Consider the following 27923-nt stretch of genomic DNA (forward strand, 5'->3'; position numbering starts at 1 on the left):
CCACATGCAATCCATCACAGCCCTGCAGGAACACAGAAGCTCTTTCCCCCTACCTCTCAGCCGGGAGAAAGGAATGCTTTATTAAAAGGGCGATAGCTCCCATCAAGATGAATCTAGCCGCTCCCAGGCCTATTGGAGACAATCCACACTCAACTGCCCTATTGTGATTTAACTCAACTCCCCTCCCCAGAGAGCCTGCGTCTCTCCAGGTCGTTTTTGTGCCTGTCTGTTTCCCGAGCTTTCCATCCCATGGAATACCTCCTCGACCCAATCTTCCGAGAACTCCCCCTGCCTCCCCCTCTTTGGGGCCGCAAACCTTGAGCTAAAAACAAGGCATTTCATTTTTCTTTATCTTTCTTTTTCTCATTTCTCCCTCTCCTCCTGGGGTTGCCCTGCAAACACCCTGTTTATTTATGAGCTCCGCCAGCACCCCCCTTTTTCTGGCAGCTCAGTATAGTCTACCTGTGCCCTTTGAAACGGCCAGGAGGCTAACGGTCGCCCCCCCCCTTCTCTCTTTCTTTCTAGCTGCCTTTTTGTTGACTTTTAAGCAAATTAAGCATTTCCAACACACTCTATGGGCTATGGTCCATATAGTTAAGCACCAAAACTTTCCTTTCACTGCATCTACCAAAGCATCGGTTCCCCAATGCCCTTCATGCACTTTTTCCAGAATTCCCCTCATAACCTCGGGAGATACTACTTCTACCCCTCCTTCCGTTTGCCATCCTTTCTCTGTTTCTCTGCAACCCTCCTCTCTTAACTTTTTCTTTCTTGCTCAGTGGGTTTCCAGACCGGGCTCTCTGGAGGGTCCAAAATTGGCACCGCCACCATTTGTAATTCCAATTGGCCAGCGGCCTCCTTCGCCCATTTATATGCCCACCGATTTCCCACCACCTCTGGGCTATGGCCTCTCTGATGAGCTGGTATATCGCTGCGCTGACCAACTCGGAGGCAAAGCTCCCTCTCTATCACTTCCCCATTCCCTTCAACAATCGCAAAACCCGACTTCCTCTTTCCCTCTTCTACTTTGCTTGACCCATCCACAAACCATCTTTCTCCGGTGCTTAATTGTGGGGTTATTACAGGGAAAAACTTCTTTCCCTTTAGTCCCCTCTCTAACCATATTTTTCCAAAATTGTGTACCACCCCATAGGCATTCTTTCTCTCAAGTCATCTCAACATCACAAGTTCATTCTTATTTCTCCTTCACTTTATTTAATTCACTTTTACCCAATTCCCTTCCACACAAATTAAATTGGTCACCTACTCACAGCACTGAACACAGGGCACAATCAAATCCCATGTCCCTCCATTCACAGCAAAGCCAAAAATTTGGAAGACACACAGCCTGGCCAGGGCTATGGATTTCCAAAAACCTGAAGCATTCCCCCTTTACTGTGGAGGAGTTCAGTTCCTCTAAAGGGACAGGCTCACGTTTAACTCCTTAAGGGACAAGCTCACATAGTTTTTTCTCTCCCTTCCTTCCCTCTTCAAGCTTTCTCTCCTCAGCTCAGGACAGATGCCCATGCCACACACACATGAGCACACACACACTCTGCACCATTTCCCTCAACAAATATACATACCAATACACAGGCAACTACCTACAAACGGAAAACATTTTCACATACTCATACAAATTCTGACAGTCCTGAAGGACTCCCAGGATTGATTTCTACTGGTTCTCTTCTTCCCCACCATTTCCACACCTATACTTTCCTCATCTCTGAGTGGCGGCGTCCTGCTGTGTTCCCTTTGTTCCATAACCTCCCTTATTGTTGCTACCCTGATCCTGCCCTTCTGCTTACGTTTTTCTCTGTTTCTTTTAAGAAATCCTCTATACTCTCCTCAGCCCATCTTGCTTACTGCCTTCTCTCACCCTGATCCTTGATCAGCACTAGCCCCTCTCGACCCTCTGATTGTTTTACACCCAAGGTAGAGTACTCCAGCCCACGCTGGATTTGCTTTCCAGCAATTTTAAGCCTCTGACTGTCGGGGGCAAAACCGGGCCGGCCTCCCAGCAAGCGCTGGCTAGTTTTTAAAGTCCGACCTCAACCTATGGCATCGAGACGAGTTTAAAAAGGCATTCCTCATCACTGCTGTCCTCTTTACTTACAAAAATGCCTGTGGGCGGGTCTGGCCCTTCCCAAGACACATGTTACCAGACTTCTACATGAGGCACCTGGTCCATGAGACCATGTTCCACAATATAGTTCTTTAATTGAGTGATCCAATACCCATCGGACATCCCATTGGGATCCCAAAAATAGGGACGTTCGGGATCGACCAATGGGTATTTTGGCCACTGTTTTGTGCACAGCTTAATCATCATCACCTTCTCTAAGGCTTTTGTATACCTCTTTAGCCATGGCATGCTCCACTGGTTTATAACCAGTCCTAAGGGCACATCCGGATCTGGCCCTCTGCTGGATCCTACTCGATTGCCAGCCTCCAGTCTCCTAGGCAGTTTGCTCTATTCTTTCCCCATGACTGACCGTTCTTCTCACTGATCTCGCCCCGAGGACTCCAGCACACGCTGGATGCGAATTTTAAGCCCTCGCTTTCACGGCAAGATCTTATCAGACTCCCAGCAGACGCTGGCTATTTTTAAAGTCTGACTCCTTCAATACCCACCCCCGATGGAGCACTACAGCCGACCTGAGGCACCGGACTCTCACGGCTACCTGCAGGAACTGCGACTGTTTAACCACCCACACCAAAGAGTCCCTCGGTCAGTCACGTCCTCCCACAAGCCTTACAACTCACCTATTCCAGCTTCTCGTCAGAGCCTACGACTGGACAACGCTCAACTGATCCTCCTCGATCAGTTGGCCTCCAACCGGTTGGTCTTCTCCACCCGCTGCTCCGCCAGCTGGGCTTCGCTTCTTTTCTCTGGATCGTCGCTCTGTATAGGAACCTGGGCAGGCGGTCCCGAGGGGTCTCGAGCAGGGACACTTCAACAATGGGAAGCGGTGGCCACTTACCCTCTCGCTGCAACCCCTCTGGATCGGTCCTGAACCTCAGGCTCCTGGCTGGCTCGCCAAATTGTCAGCGGGAAAAACCTCCCAAAAGAATTCCAATTCACAAGGTTCGATGATACAGAGAAAAGAGTTTATTTGTAACGCATTTGCAAAGGCGGGTTCCCTCCATGCAGGTGCAGGAAAGAACCAAGAACAAAGCTAGCTCAAAACCTTTATACCCTAACTATCCTCCCCCTCCTTCGAGGGCTCAGCTCACAATCTTCCTGTTTCCCAAGCATTCTTGAGTTAGTTACTAAGTTTATGTGTTTATGTGTCCGGGATGATTCTGCCATCCTTATCTCTTCCTCCTTTCAAAGGCTAATCCCACTCAAACACCTCTTTGTAGACGCCAGCTACTCTACACAATCAGCTATAAATTCCTAACCTAAACGGCTCTATCTAACATGCATATCCTCAGCCCCACGGGTTCAGGGTCCGGTCACCCACCTGTGGCTAACTCCCTTTTTCTTCTCTCATGAGTTTGAGGCACCTTCAGGGGATGCTCTTCACCCCCCCCTCACACATGACAAGGTATTCAATGTAACGTTAAAACTAAACTCCCTGCTCTTTAAAGCAAAATGCACTCTACTCTGTTATTTCATGGAATTAAACTCTTTAAACTTTCGGTCATATCATAAGTCTTTTAGTCCCTGGGTGTCTCAGAGATGGGCTTAAAGCCGAAAGGAGCTGGTTGCCGCTGCAGATCGGATACATGGACCGACTGACCTGTGATTCCCATTGGCTGAGAGAAGTTGGAGAACTCGAGTGTCCCTAAGACATCCGTGTCATCCTCAGACACTGAAAAGTTTGCTTACCTGTGGATTGTCGCAGCTCCACACAGTGCTCATTCTTGCCATCGTTGTCTGGCTGGTAGCTCATCCAGGATTTGTAAGGGGATCCATCAGTCCCATTCCTGGTCTGTGGAAAGGGAATGTGGTGAAAGGAATCAGAGCTTTGTCTAAAGACTGACCAGTAATTTTTGTCTGTGATTAGGAAGTATTGAATTTTTTAGTGGCAACGTATGGAGCAGGAATCTACAGGATTTAGGTAAGTCAATAATCATTATGCTACTGTCGGTAGTGGTAACTAGGAACAGAGTGAAGTCAGTGATCTCACCCAACGGACATCGTGAAGTCCAATCCAGACGTCACTGAGTTCTTGGTAAGTGGAGATGTGCTCAGCCACCAGGAGAGCCTCTGCTCTGGCGAGGATGGAAGCGAGATGGGCCCCACGGCCATAGCTCTTGCACTCAGTCTGAGAAAAGCAAAAAGGAATATTACTTCTGTGATCATTTCCCAACTCCAGGATCTGTGAAACTTCCCAAGGGTTGAGTTAAACTGTAGAATTCCACATGTGGTCAATCATTTGTGCAAAAGGAATCGAAGGGATGTTTTTACGTCTTACTGGGAGATGTTAATATTACACATCAGCTTGGTCAAATCCTGTATTTACCCTTTCAACTTTCCTTTCCTTTCCACTCCAAATTCAGGAGTATTTTAGTATTTTACTTGGAATGTTGGAAAAGAATAAAGGTTTCAGTGTCTGTAAAGAAACAGTGTCGTGTTATTATTTTCCTTCCAGCTCAAGCTCTGTCACAGATAATCTGGGCCTGTCCCTCACCTTGCAATCCCTTTTCAAAAGTGGATGCCACACAATCAAATTGTAGACCCAACATTACATCAGATGTTGGTTAGTGAGAAACGCTTCTTACCTCAGCTTCCTGCCACGTCAACTTATTATCAAAATATGCATAAGAGTTGCCTTGGTTTGGCAGCCACTCCCTGGCACAGGTGTCGGCCTCCACTGCATTGAAAGAGGACAGGGAAAAAGAAGAAGAAAAGACAGAACACCATGACGTTGTAAGGATTGCCTACCCTAAAACACCATCAGACTCATGAACGGTTCATAAAGATATCTGATTTATTAGTATGCAGGATCACAAAGAAAGCTGAGAATGGAAAAAGCGTGCCAAATGCAAACTAAAAACCCTCGGTACAAACGAGATCCCTCCCCCCGTACAATCTTCCCAGGCTCACAATCCCAGGTGCTCCTAACGGCTTCTGCTGGTCCGTGAGAAAAGTCCTTGAGCAGAGCCCATAACCCAAACACATTCCATTGAAATGAACCTAGACACAGAGCTTGGCACAAGGTTGCACAGCAGCTCCCTCCCAACAGAAACAGCGCGTCAGCACCATGGCATGTGAAATGTCACGATGTACAGGGCACGTTGAAACAGTGAACATGACAGACGTCTATACAAAAGAAACATCTTGCTAGATTGGGTCCTCTAATTAACATTTTCTGACACTTGGTGGTGAACTAAGAAAATTCAGGAAACTCCCAGGTGTGAAAGTGAGGGCTGGAGACCTTTCCCATTGCTCTTTCCGAACACCTGGTATTTGGTATGCTGGCTGTGATTCAGAAGGTGGTCTGGATAGTCCTGCCCACCCTGAATTTGGTATGGTCCTCTCTTGAAAGCATCTAAACTGGTGGCCATCACCATCCTTGATGGCAGTGAAGATAGTTTTTAATGCTTACTCTACAGTAATGCAGGAAATGTGAATTTACACTCCATGGAATTCTTCCTAGGTTACTTAGTTTACCTTATTAAGGGACTTGACCAGATCATACACATACAAATCCATGTTCAAACCAATATAAATTAATATGAAATAACTCCCCAACTTGAAATGACAAAACAAATTTATCCTAGTTTTGCAGTTAAAAAGTAATTAGGGAAGCTGCTTTTTGCCTGCTGAGTGACAGCAATACATTTTTCTTCTCTGATTCTACAGCTATTATGAATAATTTCATTATCTGAATATTGGTTTCTGAGTCTGAATTGGCAAGCAAAAATTGACTTGTGACACATCTTGGTAATATTGGAAGGAACTTAGTAGTGGGGTATATAGCTTTTTCAAATACAGTGCTTAGGTGGACACGTTCTTTTGATATGAGTGACCCCTGGCCACAAGAGAAAGCTTTCATATAGTATGGGGTCTTCTTTTATTGTCCAAAAAGAATGAGGACAAGGTATTGTACTGTGCCAATGTGAATGCCCTTTTATTTTTGAGAATTGATATAATAAGTAAATAGTCTTCTAGCTTCAGAGAACAATTGATTTCATTTGACTTTTGATAAACCCGGAACCAATGACACATCCAGCTGGTGGTCCACATCTCTTGTCCTTTCCTTAATATTGCCTCTGCCCTTCTCTAACCTGGAACCAAGAGTGCCCCAGAAGGAAATCATATCCTTGCAACCTGCCTCCGAAAGACAGCTTGCGGAAGATAGAAACAACCTCTCCATATAATGGAAGACAAACCCAAGGGCTTAAATTCAACTTTGGCTAACGTTTAAAAATTGTGGTCCAGAACTGACATCATGGAACAACATAAGTTAGTGGTAGTCCATAAGGGTGGCATGCCAAAGGTCCCAACTGTAATTTCTCACATTGCAATTGTACAATTGTATCCTTATCCAGAAGCATCTTGAAAAATGTGAAAGGACCTCACCCTGAAGGAAAGGACCAGCAAAGAAGATGCCAAGAAGGCAAAGGCTGAAGTAGGTGAGGAGACCAATCTTCTGGTTGACCTTTGAGGAGAGAAAGGAAGACTAAATACAAGAAGTGCACTCTTGAATTGCCATTCATTGCAGGAAGGGAATGAAGAGAAGAAGGGCAGGTGTTTTTCTTATGTACGTTGCAGTTCTTATCCGGCCTTCCTCATATATGCATTCTGAAGAAACTATATATTTGACAATGGGTTGAAGCAAACGTGAAGGTCATTTCTCACATTATAGGGCAGCAATCTCAGGAATATCAGTTGCATGGTGTCATGATCGCCGTTGCGATGTTTGCAACATCACAACGGCTCGCATGACAATACAGGGATATGGGTCCTGAGCTGATAAGGCAAGAGCAATAGAAAAACACAAAAAGAAGTAAGGAGTTTAAGGAAACTATGTAACGACTGAGTCCGGCAGCCCAGGAAGCAACAATAAAAGGAAACTGACATGAAATTGAATAACAACCAAACAGGCGAGGTTCGGAAGGGCGCGCCCGGGCTTTTGAGGAATTAGAAGCCTGATCGCCCAGCAATGGATCATCACCGCACAGCAAGGCGATCGAGGCGATGCCCAGGGCGCAGGGGGCTGGACGACCTCTCACCTGGCAAGGACGAACTGTTGGGACTCATGGGGCACACCTGGGGGAAGGTGGGGTGGAGCGCTGACTGGCGCGGGCTATTTAAATCCCATTCCAGCACGCTCCCCTCACTCTCAGCTTTCTAAGGGCATGCATTCTATTCCCAAATCAAACCAGAACCTAAGTCGACTCTCTTGGTACCGCTTCGGCGGGAAGGTAACGGCGTTCCGTGAGTCATGCTGGCCACATGACCCGGAAGTGTCTATGACAACGCCGGCTCCAAGGCTTAGAAACGGAGATGAGCACCGCCCCCTAGAGTCAGACACGACTGGACTTTACGTCAAGGGAGACCTTTACCTTTACCTTTAAGTCGACTCTAGTGTCTGTGTTTTTACTGGGTCTCAGGCAGAGCCTGACACATGGTTACACCCGAGAAGAAACTACAACTAATCCCAACTCCCAGAAAAATGGACATGTATTACAGAACTCTTTGTGAAGATTCTTTGATATAGTCTCTCTCCACGTGTTGAAATGCAGTGAATAAATAGCATGAATTAAGAGTTCGGCAATCCTCCAGCGTTGTTATCCAAATGCCGTTTTGCCATTTGATTTCCTATGCATCCTCACTTGCTTTTCTCTCTGCAGCACCAAGAAGCAGGTATCGTAACCAGCCTATAAACCAGGGTAGCACAACTTCTTCTATCCAGAGAATATAAATCTTGTTCATAAGGTCCTTATCACTACTCTCCTTGAATGCTTTTGATAACTGGTTCTCCTCTGCTTTCTACAGCTTGCAGGGCCCTCCTAACTCTTCAGTCACTCACCTGGCGATGCTCTTCTCCTGGATGGGCAGAAGTGGTGGGCAGCTGAGCTGGATGCCCCTCTGATGTTCTCTTGCTTGCTCCCTCTTCCTGCTGCATCTTGTTTCCAATACTGTGAAAAAAATGGAACATTGTTACAATAAAACATGAGTTTACATAGATAATTGGATCCCCAGTACAGCTAGTGTGATTGGTTGCCAATTATGGGAGCTTTCAGTCGATTGGCTGTTGTTTTGATAGTTTGTAGAAAGGCCTTCCCTTTTCCAAGAATTGGTCAAATGCAGTGGTTAGAAGGATTTTCCCAGTTGAGCAATTAACTTCAAAGGGATTAAAGAGGAAACCTATATTGTTGGCTTAATTTGGTTGGGGATGATGGTGGGGAATGGTACTGGAAAGAATAATATTAAGCTCTGGATTGATTCAAGGAAGGTCAGGGAAGGAAGTCTTTGTCTTGATTCAAATACAAATGAGAGCAGGTGTTAGTGGTTATTGTCTTTTTTTTATACACAATAATGTTACATCCTGAAAACTCACCAAACCCTTTAATGGTTTTCATCATTCACTCTGAAGTTGCATAATGGCTAGTACTATATCATCCTCACAACACTGTAATTTATATTCCCCTCCTTGAATCTTAATGCCTAATGTTTGTTTATGTACTTGAACCTTTTTTTGCCAATACCTCCAAAACCATCACAAATAATAAAGGAGAATGTGGACATCCTTCTATGGTACCTTTACTGCCTGAAAAATTCCAAGAAAATGTTCTATTGGCCACGATCTTTGCTGTTTGCCATTGATAAGTAGAGAAGGTTCAGCCTTTCATACGAAAGAGAGAGAGAGAGAAGTCTGGTTCCGCATCAACCTTCCCCTCACAATTATTGTGCTGCCGGCCTCCATGCAGGTAATATGGAGTCACTTTGGCCTGTGCTATCACAGCACCCAACTAGGGTTATACAGAAAACTATATCATCCTTAGCAAGCTCCTAGGCTGGACACCCCACCCACCGTAAACAGCAGATCTCATGCTCCTTTAAGCCCAGGTAATAGAAAGGACCCTGCCCTCATATATCAACAGAAGTATTAATAACAGATGTGATCTCGGAGAATAGACTTGAAAAGGCTCTGTTCATTTTTCCCAAGCCAACTTCCTGCCATAGATCTTATTCATATTAATTGGCTTCCCAATATAATCAAGAGAAAATGGTTTCAGCTGTTTTTCAGCAATCCAAGAAAAGGAAGGAAGGAAGGAAGGAGGGAGGAGGGAAATGGAATTGTCCTAACAGAAGGGTGGGCATCCCACAGACTGGGGACAACATGCAACTCCCAACCTCTCATTGACAGTTGTTCAGGACCTGCAGTTGCATTACTGAATTCTAGTAGCATAATTTTTGGACCATTTTTAGGGTCAATGTTCAGTTCCTGCTAAATTCATGGGCACATCATCACTGATTTGCTTGTTTATTTTGGCAACAGCACTAAGTGATTTGCTGTTGCGTTTTTCTGGGATGACCTTTCAGCTATGATAGTTGTAAGTGACCTAAAATTGCGATTGTTATGGAGATTATTTGTATAGGCCACCTCCATAATGTCAGGGTCAGCCTCGCTCCGAATAAGACACGGACTCACTTAATAGGGATTAAGGATTTCCGGTTTATTGAAACGGTACTGACAGAGAGAAAAACGGGAATGGGGGTGCGGTGGTGAGGTGCCCTGTTTATACCCTCTTGTGGGGTCCCATGCTCCTCCACCCTTCATTGTCCCCAATCCCCCTTGATGGGTTTCTTGATGGCTGTGTGGGCGTTTTCCCGGTGGCTGTCCTTGTCCTCTTGGTTCAGGTGTGTCCTCCAGGGCACCAGGTGCGGCTTATCGCTCCTTATCTGAAGTCCTTCTTTTCAGCTGCATATGATTCCATGGGTGTGGGTGCTTTGGGTGCTTGGTTTAAGCACTGATTTAATTATCTCCTTCCTCTTTTTCTTAATGATCATGATCCACGTTGTGAGGCTCTTTGTGCCTTGCAACGGGGTCATGACATGCTGCCCCCCGAAGATGTCTTTAGGGTGCTGGTTTCTCTGGGTATGCCTCGTGGAACCGTCTAGTCAGTTGTTTTGCTAAGACGTGTTGTGCCTGGACCCACTCTGGGTGTGGGAAATGCTTCCATTTAACGAGGTATTGTAGAGTACCCCTTTGCCTTCTTGAGTCCAGTATCTCCTGTACCTCAAAATGCTGTTGTTTATCTATCATGATGGGTGGGGCTGGTGGGTCTTCCACGTGCCATTTGGATGGACTTGTTGGTTTCAGCAAGGCACAGTGGAATACCGGATGGATCCGTCATAGATTGTGTGGCAGTTCCAGTTTGAATGTCACCGGATTGATTACCTCTGTGATTTTGAAAGGTCCGATGAATTTCGGTGCCAGTTTCTTCGAGGGTTGTGAGGTTTTTATGAACTTAGTGGAGAGGTAGACCCTATCTCCCACTTTGTAGTTCGGTGCCTCCACCCTGTGATTGTCTGCATATTTCTTGTACATGGTTTGTGCGTCTGCGAGGGCCGTTTGGATGATTGGCCAGGTTGTCGCCAGTTGTGCCGCCCAGTCGTCTGGTGAGCAGGGTGGGGCATCCGGTTGCGGTAGTTCTGGTATTGGCACAAAGTCCCTTCCATAGACCACCTTAAATGGGGTGTGGCCAGTGCTCTGGTGCACTGCATTGTTGTAGGCTACCTCTGCAAAGGGTAGCAGGTCCACCCAGTTGTCCTGTTGGTAATTTATGAATGTCCTCAGGAACTGTTCAAGGGTTGAGTTTAGGATCTTCGTAGATCCGTCTGTGTGTGGATGCCATGCAGTGGACAGTGCCTGTTTGGTGCCAATGAGTTTTAAAAATTCCCTCCAAAATTTTGACGTGAACTGTGTGCCCCTATCGGTCACCAAACGACAAAAGCCTGTATATGTGTGTCAGGAACAGGCGTGCTAGTTGTTGCGTGGTGGGGATGGTCGCGCAAGGGATAAAGTGTGCCTGTTTTGAAAAGTAGTCTTTTACCACCCAGATGACTGTTTTCCTTTGGCTGGGTGGGAGGTCTACTATAAAGTCCAAGGAAATTTCTTCCCAGGGGCGAGAGGGGCTGGCTACTGGCTGCAGCAGCCCTTGAGGTTTCCCCCCCTTCCGTTTGGAGGTGGCACATGTGGGACAGGTGGCGACGTAGTCTTTAATGTCTTTTCTTAGGGTTGGCCACCAAAATTGTCGTCTTGTTAAATGTAGGGTTTTTACGAACCCAAAATGTCCCGCCGTTTTGTCATTGTGTGATCGGTTTAAAACTTCCCCCCGCAGTGACTCTGGTACGTACAAGGCTTTCTCTTTCCAGGCTAGGCTGTCCTTGATAGATACAAGGTGTCGGTTGTTTTGTAACCATGTATCTGTTTGTAATGCTTGTGCGAGTCTTTGTTGCCAGTTGGGTGAAATTGAATGGTGGCTCCGTTCGTTTTCTTGCATTCGTGCTGGCATGCGCTGACTCGTCTGGCTGCGCATGACAGCTGGGCAGCCCAGTTGATTGTTGGTCCATACCGTCCCCACGATGTCTGAGGCTTGCGTGTCGTCCTGTGGCCGTCAGGAGAGGGCATCCACCAGGAAGTTCTTCCTGCCCGGTATAAATTTCAGCGTGAAATTGAACCAGCTGAAGAACTGTGCCCAGCACACCTGCTTCGGGCTGAGGCGTTTAGGCGTGCTGAGGGCCTCCAGGTTCTTGTGGTCTGTCCAGACCTCGAAGGGGCAGGCGGCCCCTTCCAGCAGGTGCCTCCACATTTCCAGAGCTGCTTTCACTGCAAACGCCTCCTTTTCCCATACGTGCCATCTCCGCTCCGTTTTGGAGAATTTGCAGGAGAGGTACGCGCAGGGTTTCAGCTGGTTGTCAGAGTCCCTTTGGAGCAGGAGAGCTCCAATGGAGAAGTTGGAGGCGTCTACCTGCATCACGAAGGGCTTGGTGGGGTCGGGGTATTGTAATACTGGCTCAGCTGTAAACAGGTTTTTTAGTCTCTCAAACGCCATTTGGCAGTCAGCTGTCCAGTTTAGCAGCGCCCCCGGGTTTCTCAATTTGCGAGTGTCCCCCAAGCCCTTGGTCTTTAGGAGGTTGGTCAGGGGCAGTACAATCTCTGCCAGCCCCGGGATTAACCCCCGGTAGAAATTCGTGAATCCGAGGAAACTTTGAAGTTGTCTCCTCGTGTGTGGGCGCTCCCACGCCAGTATTGCTTGGACCTTGCTCGGGTCCATTTCAATCCCTTTTTCCGAAATCCTGTACCCTAAATAGTCCATTTGTTGTTTGTGAAACTCGCACTTGGAGAGCTTGGCAAATAGCTCTGCCTTGCGAAGTTTCTCGAGCACTTCCCTTAACAACCGTTCGTGCTCACGCTCTGTTTCAGTGTATGTTAGCCCATCATCGAGGTAAACCAGCACCCCCTTAAAAAGGTGGTCACGCAGGACCTCGTTGATTAATTGCATAAATACACCCGGTGCCCCTGCCAGTCCAAAAGGTAGCACCTTGTATTGAAACGACCCCAATGGGCAGTTGAAGGCCGTTTTCCACTCATCCCCCTCCCGTATCCTTATGTGGTAATAGGCTTCCCTTAGGTCTAGTTTAGAGAATACCTTGCCCTTTGCCAGGTGGGACAACATGTCCTTTATTAGGGGCAGTGGGCTTTTATTGGATACAGATGCTGCGTTCAGGCCCCGGTAATCTGTGCAGAGCCGCAGTGACCCATCCTTTTTTTCCCGAAAGAGGACTGGCGCTCCTACTGGGGAGTTTGCAGGCTCGATAAAACCCCTCGCCAAGTTCTTATCTATAAAGTCCCTTAACGCTGCCAGCTCCCTCAGGGTCATGGCATATATTTTGGGTTTGGGTAGAGGTACACCCGGGACCAGTTCGATGGAGCAGTCTGTTTTTCTGTGAGGGGGGAGTCTGTCCGCTTCCTTCTCGTGAAGACATCTGCAAAGTCCGCGTAGTTTGGTGGCAGGCCGTCCGGCAATGCCGTCGCTCTGTGCTCCGAGGTCGTCGTTGCCCTTCCCATTGCTGCCCGGGGGATCCTGTCCCCTGTGGGTGCTTGGTAGTGCCCGTCAGCAAACTTGATCTCTCTGGTTTTCCAATTGATGACTGGGTTTTGCTGCATGAGCCATGGGATCCCTAGTATCAGTAGGGGTTGCCCCACCGGTGCCACGATGAAAGCCAATATTTCCTCGTGGCTGCCGAGCCGTAGCGCAGTTTCGCCGGTGTATTGGGTGACCGGGCCCCCTCCCGCTGCTGATCCATCAAGCTGAGTAAACACCACATGGTGCTGAAGTGGATAGCAGCAGAGGTTAAGCGCGGCTACCAGGTCTGGGTGCATTAAGCTTTTAGAGCAGCCAGAGTCAATCAGTGCCCAGACCTTTTCAGTCTTTTCCCCATGGGTGAGGGTGACACGGATGTAGAGGGTGGGGCATTCTTCACTCACCTCTCTGTCGGTGTGCCTGTTGCTCTTCTCCACCTGTCCTTTGGCGCCCATTAGGCCAGGTGGCTGGCGTTTCCCGTCGGCTCGTCGGGATTGCTTCCCTCCTCCTCTGAGCTGTAGGGGAACTGTCTGGCTCGATACTCTCCCCTCGCTGCTGGTCGCTTTCTTGGCGCTGGGGTTGGTGCGGCTGGTGCCCTCCGCGTGCTCTCTCTGGGTGTCTGTTTGGGGCAAGCTGCCGCCTTATGATCATCCCTGCCACACGTGAAGCACTGCCCTTTAGCGAAGCGCCGGTCCCATTCCTCCTTCCACGGTTGGGATCTCACCTTCCCTGGCCTTGCAGCTGTCCGTGATGGTCTCGCTGCCTCCGCCTGCTGTGCTTCCCTCTGGGCTTGGCGGAACGTGTCGTGGGCGTCCTCTGCTTCCCCTGCCAGCCGGATCCACTCGGTCAGGGAGTTGGGGTTGTTGCGACAGAGTGCCCACCGGAGCACGTTCAAGTTAAGTCCTTCTTTGAATTTCTCAATCAGGGTCGATTGAGACCAGACTTCCACTTTTCCAGCTAGGGCTTGGAACTCCATGGCATACTCTGCCATGGAGCGCTGTCCTTGCCGTAGCATTTTCAGAGTCCTTTTTGCTCTTTCTTGCTCCAGGGGGTCCCTGAAGTGCAGTTCCAGCGCTCGAAGGAATTCTGTGCTGTCCTGCAGCGCCCGGGCGCCTGATTGGCACAATTGGACATACCAATCTGCGGCCCTCCTTTTAGTTTTATGGCGAGGGCATTGACTTTGCCCCTTTCAGTCCTGAAACAGGGACCCCATTCTTCTAGGTAGTATCTCGCATTTGTCAAGAAAAAGGAGATTTTCGAGGGGTCCCCGTCAAACTTTATGCCAAAGTCCTTGGCTGCCATTCTGGCCTGGCTCCAGGTCACATCTGGGCCATGAGGCGTGCTGCGTGGGGGCTGGTGCGGGTCGAATCGGCTCCAGGCGTCTGGTGGTGTCGGTGTCGTCTCTCGCTGGGTCTCCTTGCAAGTAGGTCATCTCATCAGCAGGGTGGGAGGGTGGGATGTTGTCCATCTGGTGGCCTCTTGGAACCAGGCTCCGCCGTAGCCACCGCCGTCCGCTGGATCGCCGCTCCGCCTCTCGTCCAGGTGCACCTCCAGTTGTCGGGTGGGCTCCTTGAACCGGGCTCCGCCATAGCCACCGCCACCCGCAAGGTCATCCCGCCGTCTCTCGTCCGGGTGCACCTCCACGATGCTGCCTCCATGGGGTTCCTGTGCCGCCGTCAGCTGTTGGAGCAGCAGCCGTATCACTTGCACCCCCTCCTCCAGCGCGTCCAGCCTCGCCACCATCTGCAGACTCCCGCACTCGGTGCACTCGGCTCTCCACTCGTTCTCGCCTCCGGCCGTCGTGGACGACAGTCCATCCTTCGGTCCTGCCGGGGTCTCGGGCGAACCTAGAGGGGATCCCCCCATCTCGCGCCCTGTGGCCCGCTGGCCACGGGACGACTGGGTGTCCCCCCCCCACTCCTCTTCCTCTGAGTTGGATCCCATACTTACCTGGGCGTTCCGCTGCCGGGACCTCAGGCACATCCCTCCCGAGGGGAGCCTCTTCGCCGGGTGCCGAGTGGTTGCATTGCCGTGCTCCGTGGTTCTTCATACCTAGCTGGATCCCTCACAAGCTGGTTGGAATGGTGCTAGGTAAAAAAATTTTTGTTCGTTCCCGTTTTTATGTCAGGATCAGCCTTCCTCCGAATAAGACACGGACTCACTTAATAGGGATTAAGGATTTCCGGTTTATTGAAACGGTACTGACAGAGAGAAAAACAGGAACGGGGGTGCGGTGGTGAGGCGTCCTGTTTATACCCTCTTGCGGGGTCCCGTGCTCCTCCACCCTTCATTGTCCCCAATCCCCCTTGATGGGTTTCTTGATGGCTGTGTGGGCATTTTCCCGGTGGCTGTCCTTGTCCTCTTGGTCCAGGTGTGTCCTCCAGGGCACCAGATGCGGCTTATCGCTGCTTATCTGAAGTCCTTCTTTTCAGCTGCATATGATTCCATGGGTGTGAGTGCTTTGGGTGCTTGGTTTAAGCGCTGATTTAATTATCTTCTTCCTCTCTTTCTTAATGATCATGATCCATGTTGTGAGGCTCTTTGTGCCTTGCAACGGGGTCATGACACATAAGAGCTGACAATTCTAGGTGGCTTATAACAATTTCAATAAACAGGAGACCAGAGTAAAACATAATAAAAACAGTATAAGTACACGTATACTGTATATATTAAAACACACACACAAATAAGGAAATCAGTGAAGCCTATTACGATGCCATACAGACCTACCACAGAAACAGGATCACAGCTCAGCCTTTCCAGCCTAATCTACAGCCCCAGGATTTCTCAATGATCTCCCACCCAAGGTTCAGCTACATCCAAGTCAGTTTAGCTTTTTGACATCAGCCAAGGTTGAGTAGGTGTTTCAGGAAACCTGAAAAGTATGAAATTCGTGTTCATATAAGGTAGCTCAGGAAATGAAATATGCTACAAAATTTTTAATCTGACTTTCTGGACTGTTTCAGTGAGACATGTAAGTCCAATCTTGCACTGAAAAAGTGCTGAGTGTAGCTGGCACACACTTTCATGTCTTTCTAAAAAATCTATTTTCCCCATTGAAGTCAAGGGCTGCACACTGCCCTTTCTGCCCTTTTGAAGGGGAGTGAAATGGTGAACCTGTTTCATCTTAATCTTGAGTATACAAAACTGAAGAAAGGGGACCAGCATTTCCTGGATGGACTTTGCTCTGTTGGTGTTGCATCATGTCTGCCTGGGATCTATATAAGAGGCTCTCAGAAAGCAAGAGAGCATCTGAGACGCCTCCAGCTCACCTGTCCACCAGTTGTATCCATCCAGGAGAAGACCATCACAAGGTGAGTGGCTGAAGAGAGCTAAATTTGTAGCAGTAGAAAATAAATTTCTGTGAAGTTTTTCTTTATCTCTTCCAACCAAATGTAGCTTGTAGTTTTCCTTCTTCTGCAATGCAATATCAGATGAACATCGCTCTTGAACTTATGGGTATTTCCTCCTTGAAGGTCCACCAGAAGATGGGACTTGTCACCTATTTCAGCCTTTGCTTCCTTGGACTCCTGATTGCCAATCCTTTCTTAGAAGGTGAGTCTGTGAAGCCAAATCTACTTTGTATTCACAGTAAATAAACTGGATGAGTGATAGTGGTCCGTAGACATTTCCACACAATCTGTATAGATCAAATGGGATTTTCTTTCTTTAAGGGAGGCCAGTAAGAAGTACCCATTAAATGCCCATTTCCTCCCTATTGATCCTTTTGTCTCTGTGCAGCTGAGGCCAGCTCCTGTGCCAGGCAATGGATGCAAAACCAGGGCAACTGTTATGCGTATTTTGATAATAAGCTGACCTGGCAAGAAGCTGAGGTAAGAAACTTTTCTCATCAGCCCAGATGAATAAAATGTATAATCCACGCATCTAGATTTAGGTGTGTCTCCTGCCATTTCACCCACTAGTGTAGAACATGGAACTCAAATGCTGATCATGTACATCACTGGCGAACGATCTGTGAACCATGAGCCACAATGTGTCCCCCAGATTTCAGGGTGGCCCCCACAGGACTTTAATTGGGTTACTGGAAGACTTGTAGAGCCCCCCTCCCGGTGTTCTGGGTGGGTGGAGGTGGTAAGCACGTGGGGGTATGGAAAGGGGCCGAGCAGCGGGGAAATGGGGGACTCACCGCTTGGCTGCTTTGCCTTTAGCACCCCACATTCCAAGAAGAAGGTGTGGCCACACTTCCTTTCATCTGGCAACAGGGGCGTCCATGGGAGGGCGGCAAAATAGTTAAGATGGTGGCTGCAAGCATGAGATCAAAGCTCTGTCCCTTTTTTATGTGCATCATCTGTGTGACACATGTAAAACGGAGCAAGGCTTTGACTGCATGATTGGGGCTGCCTCTTCTGCATTTTTATCCCCCCGTGGATGCTCCTGGTTGGCAGGGGGAGATTCTCGATAACTGAGCTGGAGATAAAATCAATTATAATCTCGTAAAGACATCCTCCAAGTTTCCATTACCTTGTATGCATTCTCCCTTCATTGGTACATGTTTCAGCATTAAGACGTGGTAAGAAAACTAGCAATGGTGTCATTGTTAGGGAAATTGTTCAGAGTTACTTGTGAATTAACCTCATCCTGCACAAAGGGAATAGCCTCTGAGCAAACATAATACAGTATGTGCTCTAGGTTTAGAAATATTGAATAGTCTATCTTTAATGAAGAGGTGGTGGGAAAGCTTAACAAATGCGCAGATGACCTAAAAGCAGGTGGGAAAGCTAATACTATCTTAGAAGGCATAAACGAAATTCAGAGTGATCCCGTTGAAATGGGATGATAGTAACAGAATGTAATTTAATAGAGAGCTTACAAAGTTTCTCCCTTAGGAAACAAAATATACAAGTACAGGCTGGGGACACCTGGCTTGAGAACTGTATTGGTGAAAAAGTCTTGGAATAGCTGATTGCAGAGAGAATATAATTGGTGGTTTGATGTGGTTGGGGGAAAAAAAGGCAATGCCATTTTAGGTTAATTCAAGAGAAGCATCATTTCCAAATAAGGAGAAATTAGTGTTCCATTTTTTTCCACTTTGATCAAATCCTTATTGACTACTGGGCTCCTCTCATAAGCACAACATTTTAAGAAAGATTTAGACAGACAGGAATGGATTCAGAGAAATGTAATGGGGATTGTAAGTGGTTGTTGTTGTTTATTCATTTAGTCGCTTCCGACTCTTTGTGACTTCATGGACCAGCCCACGCCAGAGCTTCCTGTCGGTCGCCAACACCCCCAGCTCCCCCAGGGACGAGTCCGTCACCTCTAGAATATCATCCATCCACCTTGCCCTTGGTCGGCCCCTCTTCCTTTTGCCCTCCACTCTCCCTAGCATCAGCTTCTTCTCCAGGGTGTCCTGTCTTCTCATTATCTGGCCAAAGGATTTCAGTTTTGCCTTTAATACCATTCCCTCAAGTGAGCAGTCTCGCTTTATGTCCTGGAGGATGGACTGGTTTGATCTTCTTGCAGTCCAAGACACTCTCAGAATTTTCCTCCAACACCACAGTTCCAAAGCATTGATCTTCCTTCGCTCAGCCTTCCTCATGGTCCAGCTCTCGCAGCCATATGTTACTACGGGGAACACCATTGCTTTAACAATGAGGACCTTTGTTGTCAGTGTGATGTCTCTGCTCTTAACTATCTTATCGAGATTTGTCATTGCTCTTCTCCCAAGGATTAAGCGTCTTCTGATTTCCTGACTGCAGTCAGCATCTGCAGTAATCTTCGCACCTAGGAATACAAAGTCTTTCACTGTTTCTACATTTTCTCCCTCTATTTGCCAGTTATCAATCAAGCTGGTTGCCATAATCTTGGTTTTTTTGAGGTTTAGCTGCAAGCCAGCTTTTGCACTTTCTTCTTTCACCTTCATCATAAGGCTCCTCAGTTCCTCTTCGCTTTCAGCCATCAAAGTGGTATCATCTGCATATCTGAGATTGTTAATGTTTCCTCCAGCGATTTTAACTCCAGCCTTGGATTCCTCAAGCCCAGCATGTTGCATGATGTGTTCTGCGTACAAGTTGAATAGGTAGGGTGAGAGTATACAGCCCTGCCGTACTCCTTGCCCAATCTTAAACCAGTCCGTTGTTCCGTGGTCTGTTCTTACTGTTGCTACTTTGTCGTTATACAGATTCTTCAGGAGGCAGACATGACTTGGTATCCCCAGACCACTAAGAACTTGCCACAATTTGTTATGGTCCACACAGTCAAAGGCTTTAGAATAGTCAATAAAACAGAAATAGATGTTTTTCTGAAACTCCCTGGCTTTTTCCATGATCCAGCGGATATTGGCGATTTGGTCCCTAGTTCCTCTGCCTTTTCTAAACCCAGCTTGTACATCTGGCAATTCTCGCTCCATGAATTGCTGAAGTCTACCTTGCAGGATCTTGAGCATTACCTTACTGGCATGTGAAATGAGTGCCACTGTTTGATAGTTTGAACATTCTTTAGTGTTTCCCTTTTTTGGTATGGGGATGTAAGTTGATTTTTTCCAATCTGATGGCCATTCTTGTGTTTTCCAAATTTGCTGGCATATAGCATGCATTACCTTGACAGCATCATCTCGCAAGATTTTGAACAGTTCAGCTGGGATGCCGTCATCTCCTGCTGCCTTGTTATTAGCAATGCTTCTTAAGGCCCATTCAACCTCACTCTTCAGGATGTCTGGCTCTAGCTCACTGACCACACCGTCAAAGCTATCCCCGATATTGTTATTCTTCCTATACAGGTCTTCCGTATATTCTTGCCACCTTTTCTTGATCTCTTCTTCTTCTGTTAGGTCCTTGCCATCTTTGTTTTTGATCATACCCATTTTTGCCTGGAATTTACCTCCGATGTTTCTAATTTTCTGGAAGAGGTCTCTTGTCCTTCCTATTCTATTGTCTTCTTCCACTTCCGCGCATTGCTTGTTTAAAAATAATTCCTTATCTCTTCTGGCTAACCTCTGGAATTTTGCATTTAATTAGGCATATCTCCCCCTATCACTGTTGCCTTTTGCTTTCCTTCTTTCTTGGGCTACTTCTAGTGTCTCAGCAGACAGCCATTTTGCCTTCTTGGTTTTCTCTTTCTTTGGGATGTATTTTGTTGCTGCCTCCTGAACAATGTTGTGAACTTCTGTCCAGTGTTCTTCTGTGACCCTATCTACTAAGTCCAGTCCCTTAAATCGATTCTTCACCTCCACTTCATATTCCTTAGGAATATTAGTGAGCTCATACCTAGCTGATCTGTGGGTCTTCCCTGATCTCTTTAGTCTGATCCCTAATTGTTCAAGAAGAAGTTCGTGATCTGAACTACAGTCAGCTGCAGGTCTTGTTTTTACCGACTGTATAGATGTCCGCCACCTTTGGCTGCAAAGGATGTAGTCAATCTGATTTCCGTGTTGCCCATCTGGTGAAGTCCATGTATAAAGCCGTCTCTTAGGTTGTTGGAAGAGAGTGTTTGTTATGCAGAGTGAGTTGTCTTGGCAAAATTGTCTAGTAGGTACTGCAGTTCCTCATAGAACTGCTCTACTTCAGCTTCTTCAGCATCTGTGGTTGGGGTGTATATTTGGATCACTGGGATGTTAGATGGCTTGCCCTGGATTTGAATTGAGATCATTGTATCATTTTTTGGATTGTATCCAAGCACTGCTTTAGCCACTTGACTATTAATTATGAAGGCTACTCCATTTTTTCTGTGGTCCTCTTGTCCACAGTAGTAGATCTGGTGGTCATCTGATGTGAAGTGGCCCATTCCAGTCCATTTCAGTTCACTGATGCCCAAAATGTCTATCTTGAATCTTGACATCTCCCCAATAACCACATCCAATTTGCCCTGGCTCATAGATCTTACATTCCTGGTTCCAATGGTGTGTTGATCCTTAGAACATCGGATTCACCATTCACCACCAGCACCGTTGGCCGCTAGACATCCTTTCGGCTTTGAGCTAGCTGCGTCATCATGTCTGGAGCTAGTTGAACTCATCCTCTGTTCCTCCCCAGTAGCATTTTGACCATCTTCCGACCTGGGGGTCTCATCTTCCGATGTTATACCAACATATCTCTGGTTGTACTGATCCATTTAGTTTTCACAGCAAGAATACTGCGGTGGGTTGCCATTACCTTCCCCAGGGATCACATTTAGTCTGACCTCTCTGTCATGACCTTCCCGTCTTGGGTGGCCCTTCATGGTTTAGCTCATGGCATCATTGAGGTGCTCAAGCTCCAGCGCCATGTCAAGGTAACGATCCTTTGCTGAAGATTGTAAGTGGACTAAAAATCTTACAGAGAGGGATTGAAGGACACAGCTTATTTGGTCTTTAGACAAGAAGACTAGAGTGCAGAATTCTTCAAATACCTGAAAGGCTATCGCACAGAAGACGCTAAGACCTTCTGTTCTCTATCATTTCACAGTATAACTGCAGTTGAAGGCAGATTCCAATTCAGTTTTAGGAAAAACTTCCAAACAGAAGAGTTAGACAAGGGAGCCCATGACCCAGAGCTAGAAAGGTGGTGAATTCTTCTTCATTGAGTGTTTCAGATTGACCACCATCTTTTGGAGTTGTGTTAATCTTGATCCTTGCGCTGGGCAGAAAGTTGGACTTGATGGCTTCAGGGATAAGAATAATAAGCTGACAACCTGATGATCCAATAACAGTATTGTCCAATCCACTAACACACATTCTTCAGTGTAGGCATTTTAAAATATATGTTTTTTTAAAACAGGGATTTAAAATAGGACGAAATTAAATATAGATTGGGTAGGCTTCTGCTATATCCCAGTGCTGCATATAAATCTCCTTCTCTCTTTCCCTAAATTCTAAGATCGAGTGCCAGAGCTATGGCCGTGGAGCTCATCTCGCTTCTGTCCTCACCAAAGCTGAGACTTTCTTGGTGGCTCAGCACATCTCCACTTACCAACGCAACCCAAGCAATGTCTGGATTGGCCTTCATGATGTCCACCAGGTGAGCCTCTCTTCCTCCATTCTGAAGTGTCTGGCTGTGCCATTCCATCCTTGCCTCAATTATTTTCCTGATTAAATCCCAGAACTTTCTCAAATAATTTGTACTCTTCTATAAGCCACCCAGTGATGTGGAATAGAAAAAAAACATAATCTATCTCAGCAGATGATAACTGCGGTGGTAATCATGAAGCTTTCAAGCCTGCAATGGCTGTGACTGAGTGGCACTTAGAAAGTCTGGGAATAAGGAGGAAATAACTGAGCAGAACTTGAAGGTTTCTTTCCTTTCCTTTGATGGCATGGTGCTTCCATGCTGGCACTTAAAGCTAAGGATTCTTTGCAAGATGCTTTGGGCACTCACCCCTACAGCAGTTGGGGAGACCATTGTCTACTCTGTTCATCAGAGCCACCGTCTAATCACTGCTTACTCACCAACCACTTGTTGCAGCCAGTCTTTGCAGCTTGCATTATCATAATTAATGGAATCCAAGGGGCTGTTTACTCCCTTGTCCATGTCTTCTGCTCTGCCTTTGTTCAACAGAACAGGAAATGGAGGTGGGCTGATGAATCAACTTACAACTACAAGGCCTGGATAAATGATCAGCCAGACAATTATGGTAATACTGAGTACTGTGTGGAGCTGGGGCTTTCTACAGGTAGGTCACGGATTCTTATGGGTGAGCAATAAACCTTCAGGCTTCTCACTGAATTTCCTAATGGTTAAGCCCATCATGGTTCTCACCCAGGTTCACAAGCCTGGTTTTGACCTTGGTTTAATGAACAGGATGCCGCTTGCTTAGCTTGGAGACATCTTACAAGTTAGAGGACCCTAGCTCATATTTGTAAGAAAGCTTCCTTCCTGCATTCCCCCTTTTTTTTCATTGAATCCTGTGGCTGCCAAGTTTCAGCCTGAAAAGGTCTTTTCCTTTCTTCCCACAAAGATCTTACAGGAAAATGGTCAACTTTACAAAAGTTAAGTTGCGTCTTGAGCCATGAGTGTCAGCCAACCTTCCCAACTGGATGCCTCCCGTTGGGAAGGTTGGCTGACACTTACGGCTTATGTGCATTAGAACAGTTCCCATCACCACTGGGGACGATGGGTGGACATATATAATCAACCTGTGCTACCAACTGCAGAGGGGAAGAGGGCAGGGCTCGCTCTCTTTGTTAGGTAGGATGTCGGGTCTCCTCTGGCAACAGGTTTGGAGTGACTTGAAAAGGTGGCAAGTAGTTGCTTAGTTTATCATCGTGAGTGTGTTTTGGGAATGCACGATTGCCCCCCTCATTGCCCAAAATATCTATCCTGCCTTTGAGTACGTGGGTGGGGCGTGGATTTGCAGAAGACATCTCAGGCAACCCAGTGAATGTTCAAGGAAGCCGGTTCTACGTCTGACAGGCGAATATTCCAAATAGGCTCCAGAGCCCCTAAAGATCAGTTGGGGGACTTGGTGTCCCACTGCCACAGGCCTCTATCACCTCCAAATACGAGGGAGGCATGGGGATCGTGAGGCCCCCAAACCCCAGGGTGGAGTTCCTCTTCGTTTTCTAAAACCTGTCCCTGGAATCCGGAATCCCAGATTGCTTTTTATCATGAGAACCAGAAGCGTCATCTTCTAAATGGCTGTCCATCTCCAGCACATCGCATGCACATGTTTTCAAAAACAAATGGCTGGAGCAGAAATAAGAGACGTCTTGTCTTGTCTTTGGCGTTTTAGGTTTTAAAGAGTGGAACGATATTGCATGCCAGACACTCAATGCCTACATCTGCAAGTATGAGCTGTAGAGCCACCTGTAGCCTCTGCTTGTGGGCATGCCATTGGATCAGGTGAAGATAGACCAGGTTACGCTGTGGATGCCTCTTTCATGCCATTCATTACCACCCGCCACCCCACAGAATGGAAGACCAGCTCTCATCTATGCCCCTTCCAAATCCTGCTTCAGAAGAGATGACTAGGAGTTCTCCTCCTTCTCTTGACTCTTATCAGTCACAGTGTCCTGTGAATAAACTCGTTCTAGTGCATGTATAATTCTTGGTGGATTGTTCTCATTCCTGAACAAGGGTGGGCAACTCTTCTCAACGCAGCAGCCCCTTCAAATGAGCCTCTTCACTCAGAAAGTGGGCGGGCCAGGGGAAAGTGGGCAGGTTCAAAGGGAAAAGGGGTGGAGCTAGAGCAGCAGCTTCTGTGGGCAAGGTCAACATGGATAAGATGGCTGTCCTGGCATTGTGATCAAAGCCCCGCCCTCTTGTAGGTGTGACCCTTTGGGTGGCCACCATCCTGCCTGTTTGGACTTCCCCTGAGGACATTGCTGAACCTGAGGAAAAATGAAGGCAGGCTAGCAATCTTTTCTAAATTAAACTGGCGCATTTCACAAAAGTGGTGGCCAGGTAGATCCTCCAGGTCGAGGAGAAAGGAACTTCGGCTTTAGCACAGAGAAATGCTGAAAGCCTTAGACATTTGTGCCAGCATTGCCTGATTTGTTTTTTCTTCATGTTGAAGACATACCATTAAGGAAAAATCCATGTAGTATATCCGCAGATGCAATGCATTCTGTCCTCAAGTGAGCCTTCCAACAGAAAAATACAGTATCTGGGCAAAATTGCCAGAGATTTCTGAATGTTTATATCACATTCATTGAAGTCTGTTACATACTGGATAGTTAAATAAATATTATATATTAGATAGTTCTTTTAACAGTTTCCTCTTTCTCTTCCTAACTCTTGCATTTCTGAAAGCTAGCGTGCTAGAATCAGGATTTACTGAAATTTTGCACCAGGAATTCCATCAGTGTATATCATAAAGGGGCGCGGTGGCGCTGCGGGTTAAACCGCTGAGCTGTCGATCGGAAGGTCGGCGGTTCGAAACCGCGCGGCGAGGTGAGCTCCCGTTGCTAGTCCCAGCTCCTGCACACCAAGCAGTTCGAAAACATGCAAATGTGAGTAGATTAATTGGTACCGCTTCGGCGGGACGGTAACGGCGTTCCGTGAGTCATGCTGGCCACATGACCCGGAAGTGTCTATGACAACGCCGGCTCCAAGGCTTTGAAACGGAGATGAGCACCGCCCCCTAGAGTCGGACACGACTGGACTTTACGTCAAGGGAAACCTTTACCTTTACCTTATATCATAAAGGGGATATGCCAGGACCCACACAAAAACCTCAGCCAGGCCACAGATGACCTAAAGGTCTTCCCCCTTCTGGAAGACTCTCAAACCCCTTTATCTCCTCTAGGATACCTGAGGCCCCATTTAACCGTCTATTCTGGGTTTGGATGATGGGCACCAACTGGATGGAGACTCAGATGGTGTAATGATTGCCCAGCCCCAAATACTCAGACTCACAAGAGGCTGCTAAATGAGATCTGATTTATTAAGGAACTTAGGACAAATACAGAGAAAGCTGAGAATGAGCAAAAGCGTGCCAAATACAAACTTAAAACCCTCGGTGCGAACGTAGCCCGCCTCCCTGGCAACAGCCCCGCCCGTCACAGGTGCTAGCAATCGTCAGAGCTGCTAGCCTGGGAAAGTAACCTTGAACGCAGTAGATAATGCAAACACATTCCAAAGCACAGCCAAAAGATAAATACTCCCATCCTCCAGAGAAAGATGAAACACGCATCCAGCTAATGACATGCGAAACGTTACGATGTATCAAAGACATTGAAACAGCGAACATGACAGATGGCCTTTCATTTGTGTGACTTTTTGAAGTTCTTCACCCATTCATTTAATTCTAGCCAACTACCTGGTTTCCACCCATGGATGGATGAAGTGTTTGTTTGGAAATGGAGTGTTCTGCTTCAAAGCTTGAATTCCTTCTGTAAATGTACACCCTCTGTGCATATTTATTTAATATATAAAAACAAAATGTGATTGCCAGTATAGTCCACTCCATGCTTTGAAAATAATTGTGGCAACACAAAATTCACACAGTCCCAGTCAGGAGGCTGGGATTCCTTTAACTGTTTTAATGAAGCATAATGAACGGTACAGAAGGCAAGCTGCGAATAAGGGTTTCCCAGCCTCTTGACTGTGATTGTGTGAATGTTCGAATGATCAGGTGCTGACAAATACTCTCTAAGTGAAATAAAAGGTTAAGAAGTTGCACTGTGTTGTCCGAAGACATTTAGTCGTGTGCAATTGCTCTGGCATTGTTTTTTTCACACGGCACTGCATGACTATTGTAATGTAGATCAAATCTTTCTAGGCTAACCCTGAGTTTTGGAGTTCTTCCAACGTAATTCAGACACACACACACACCCATAAATGAGTAAGGAATTCTCTATCTAATATACACTTAGGAATCCTGCCCTTTTCATATGTCAGTCCCAAGGTTAAAATCCTGGGTCTTTTCCTCCCATCTTTTTGAGTCAAGGGCCACGTGGCTTCTAGCCATCCATCCCTTGTATACAAACATTCCTTTCACTTGTGTGAGAATCAGAGATTTCCACCTTATCACCTTCAACCTTTACAAAGTCCTCCTCAAGTTTTCTTCCTGCTTATGGTTCTGGGTATTTGTCCAGATGGGTAATTACCTCCAAATGGCATTAGATGCAGCTGTCCACACATTGCTGTACCTATCCTACCCACAATTCCTTGTTCACTGGCCCCCTAGCAAAATCAGCCCTACGGTAGGATGCTATTTCGAGACACCGGATTGCTGTAGCCCAATCACTGCATGCAATGCCAATACTTCCTGGTTAAGTCAACACCTAGGGGAATTCTCCAGTCAAGAAAGAATCTGTGATAATTGATGGATCATGTTTGCAGTTTTCTTAAAGTTTCCTATAAGACCCAAAACAAACTTAAAATTGGCACTGTGTGGGCTATAAAGATGTTGGTTGCTGCTTGTGAAGTTTAAGTGTTGCTGGATACTTTCTCAACCAAGATCACGGATAGCATGGCTTGTTTCTCCACTTCCATTCTTAATGCCCCCCAGTGTCCTAACAGCCAGGAACCACGCTGAGACAAGGAATAGGTCTCTAGTGTTTTATTACTGCTACATAAGACAGAAAATCCTAACAAACTGAAGAAGCGTGGGAAAAACCCAGACATATAAACCCCAAAGACTAAGGCAGGCCCAATCTGTGTCTCTTTGAATGGCCACCTAATTTCTCAGTACTACGCATGTGCTTTACAGCCTTGATGGGAGCCCCCTGCTCGCCATCCTCACTCATGACACCCAGCTTAGCTTGTTCATAGTTGTGCAACAAGGAAACACAATACCTCATGCTCTGCCTTAGCATTTCTGCCCCAGGTTTCATCCAGATTCCAACAGAGATCTAGATAAAAGCAGTGGTGTCAGGAGAACATGAAACTCGAAAGCTGGATATCGAGGGACACTTTTTGAACCTGGGTGAGTGTGTAAATACTTATGTTTGAGGTTCTGTAATGAGCAGGCAGAAGACCTTCCATTTGTTATCATTTGATAGTGGGCAAGCAGGTAAGACTAATACACACACACACACACAAACACACACACACACAAAACAATACAGAAATATATATATATATATTCATATCATAAGGAATGAGCAGGCTGTGCTCAAAGGTGGAAGGATGCACAAATTCCCTCAATGGAGGATTGGATGATTAAGTTAATGGAATTGGCACAAATGGCTAAACTGACAGCATTGATAAGAGAAAATACTGTAACTGGGTTTGTTTCTATTTGGAAACAAACCCAGTTACAGTATTAATAGTCCGCTTTTTGGACTATTTGCTTGTAACACAAAAAAAATGAAGTTTTGCTTTTGGATTTTGATGATTAAATGGTTTGATTTTAGGGAAATAATGTTACTAAATGTTTAATTAATAGTAAGAGATTAAATTTTATGTACTTTTGTATCTGTGTTGGAGGTCAGAAGCCACCTGTCATATGTTTTGAAGTAAGACCACAAGCACAGTCATGGTTTCACTTAG

The 27923-nt window shown here is 46.7% G+C and overlaps 2 protein-coding genes across 3 annotated transcripts in view; one reads left to right on the forward strand and one right to left on the reverse strand.

Annotated features, from left to right (window-relative positions):
• Positions 1 to 27923, reverse strand: part of LOC134495801 (C-type lectin BpLec-like) — a 65448-nt gene that overhangs the window by 2830 nt on the left and 34695 nt on the right. Inside the window, exons 3-5 of the mRNA XM_063301458.1 lie at positions 4732 to 4823; positions 4137 to 4274; positions 3836 to 3938 (exon numbers count right to left, since the gene is read on the reverse strand). Coding sequence (XP_063157528.1) covers positions 3836 to 3938; positions 4137 to 4274; positions 4732 to 4823 — 333 coding nt within the window. The remainder of the gene's footprint in view (positions 1 to 3835; positions 3939 to 4136; positions 4275 to 4731; positions 4824 to 27923) is intronic.
• LOC134495799 (C-type lectin BpLec-like) lies at positions 16316 to 24030 on the forward strand. Of its 2 annotated transcripts, XM_063301456.1 has the most exons (6): positions 16316 to 16367; positions 16530 to 16608; positions 16795 to 16886; positions 21867 to 22007; positions 22545 to 22659; positions 23719 to 24030. In XM_063301456.1, the coding sequence occupies exons 2-6, from the start codon at positions 16542 to 16544 to the stop codon at positions 23784 to 23786; spliced, it is 483 nt and encodes a 160-aa protein (XP_063157526.1). In that variant the 5' UTR covers positions 16316 to 16367; positions 16530 to 16541; the 3' UTR covers positions 23787 to 24030. The 2 variants fall into 2 exon arrangements, with proteins under 2 accessions (XP_063157526.1, XP_063157525.1); XM_063301455.1 differs by lacking the exon at positions 16316 to 16367 and having other exon boundaries at positions 16476 to 16608.

This window comes from Candoia aspera, chromosome 4 (genome assembly GCF_035149785.1).
Source record: "Candoia aspera isolate rCanAsp1 chromosome 4, rCanAsp1.hap2, whole genome shotgun sequence".
NCBI lineage: Eukaryota > Metazoa > Chordata > Lepidosauria > Squamata > Boidae > Candoia > Candoia aspera.

Bases quoted from the DNA above. Each gene is read 5' to 3' on its own strand.
- LOC134495799 (XM_063301455.1), top strand. From the start codon at position 16,476: ATGCAATATCAGATGAACATCGCTCTTGAACTTATGGGTATTTCCTCC. The intron at 16,887-21,866 runs GTAAGAAACTTT...CTAAATTCTAAG, and splicing joins TGACCTGGCAAGAAGCTGAG to ATCGAGTGCCAGAGCTATGG. The intron at 22,660-23,718 runs GTAGGTCACGGA...TTGGCGTTTTAG, and splicing joins GGAGCTGGGGCTTTCTACAG to GTTTTAAAGAGTGGAACGAT.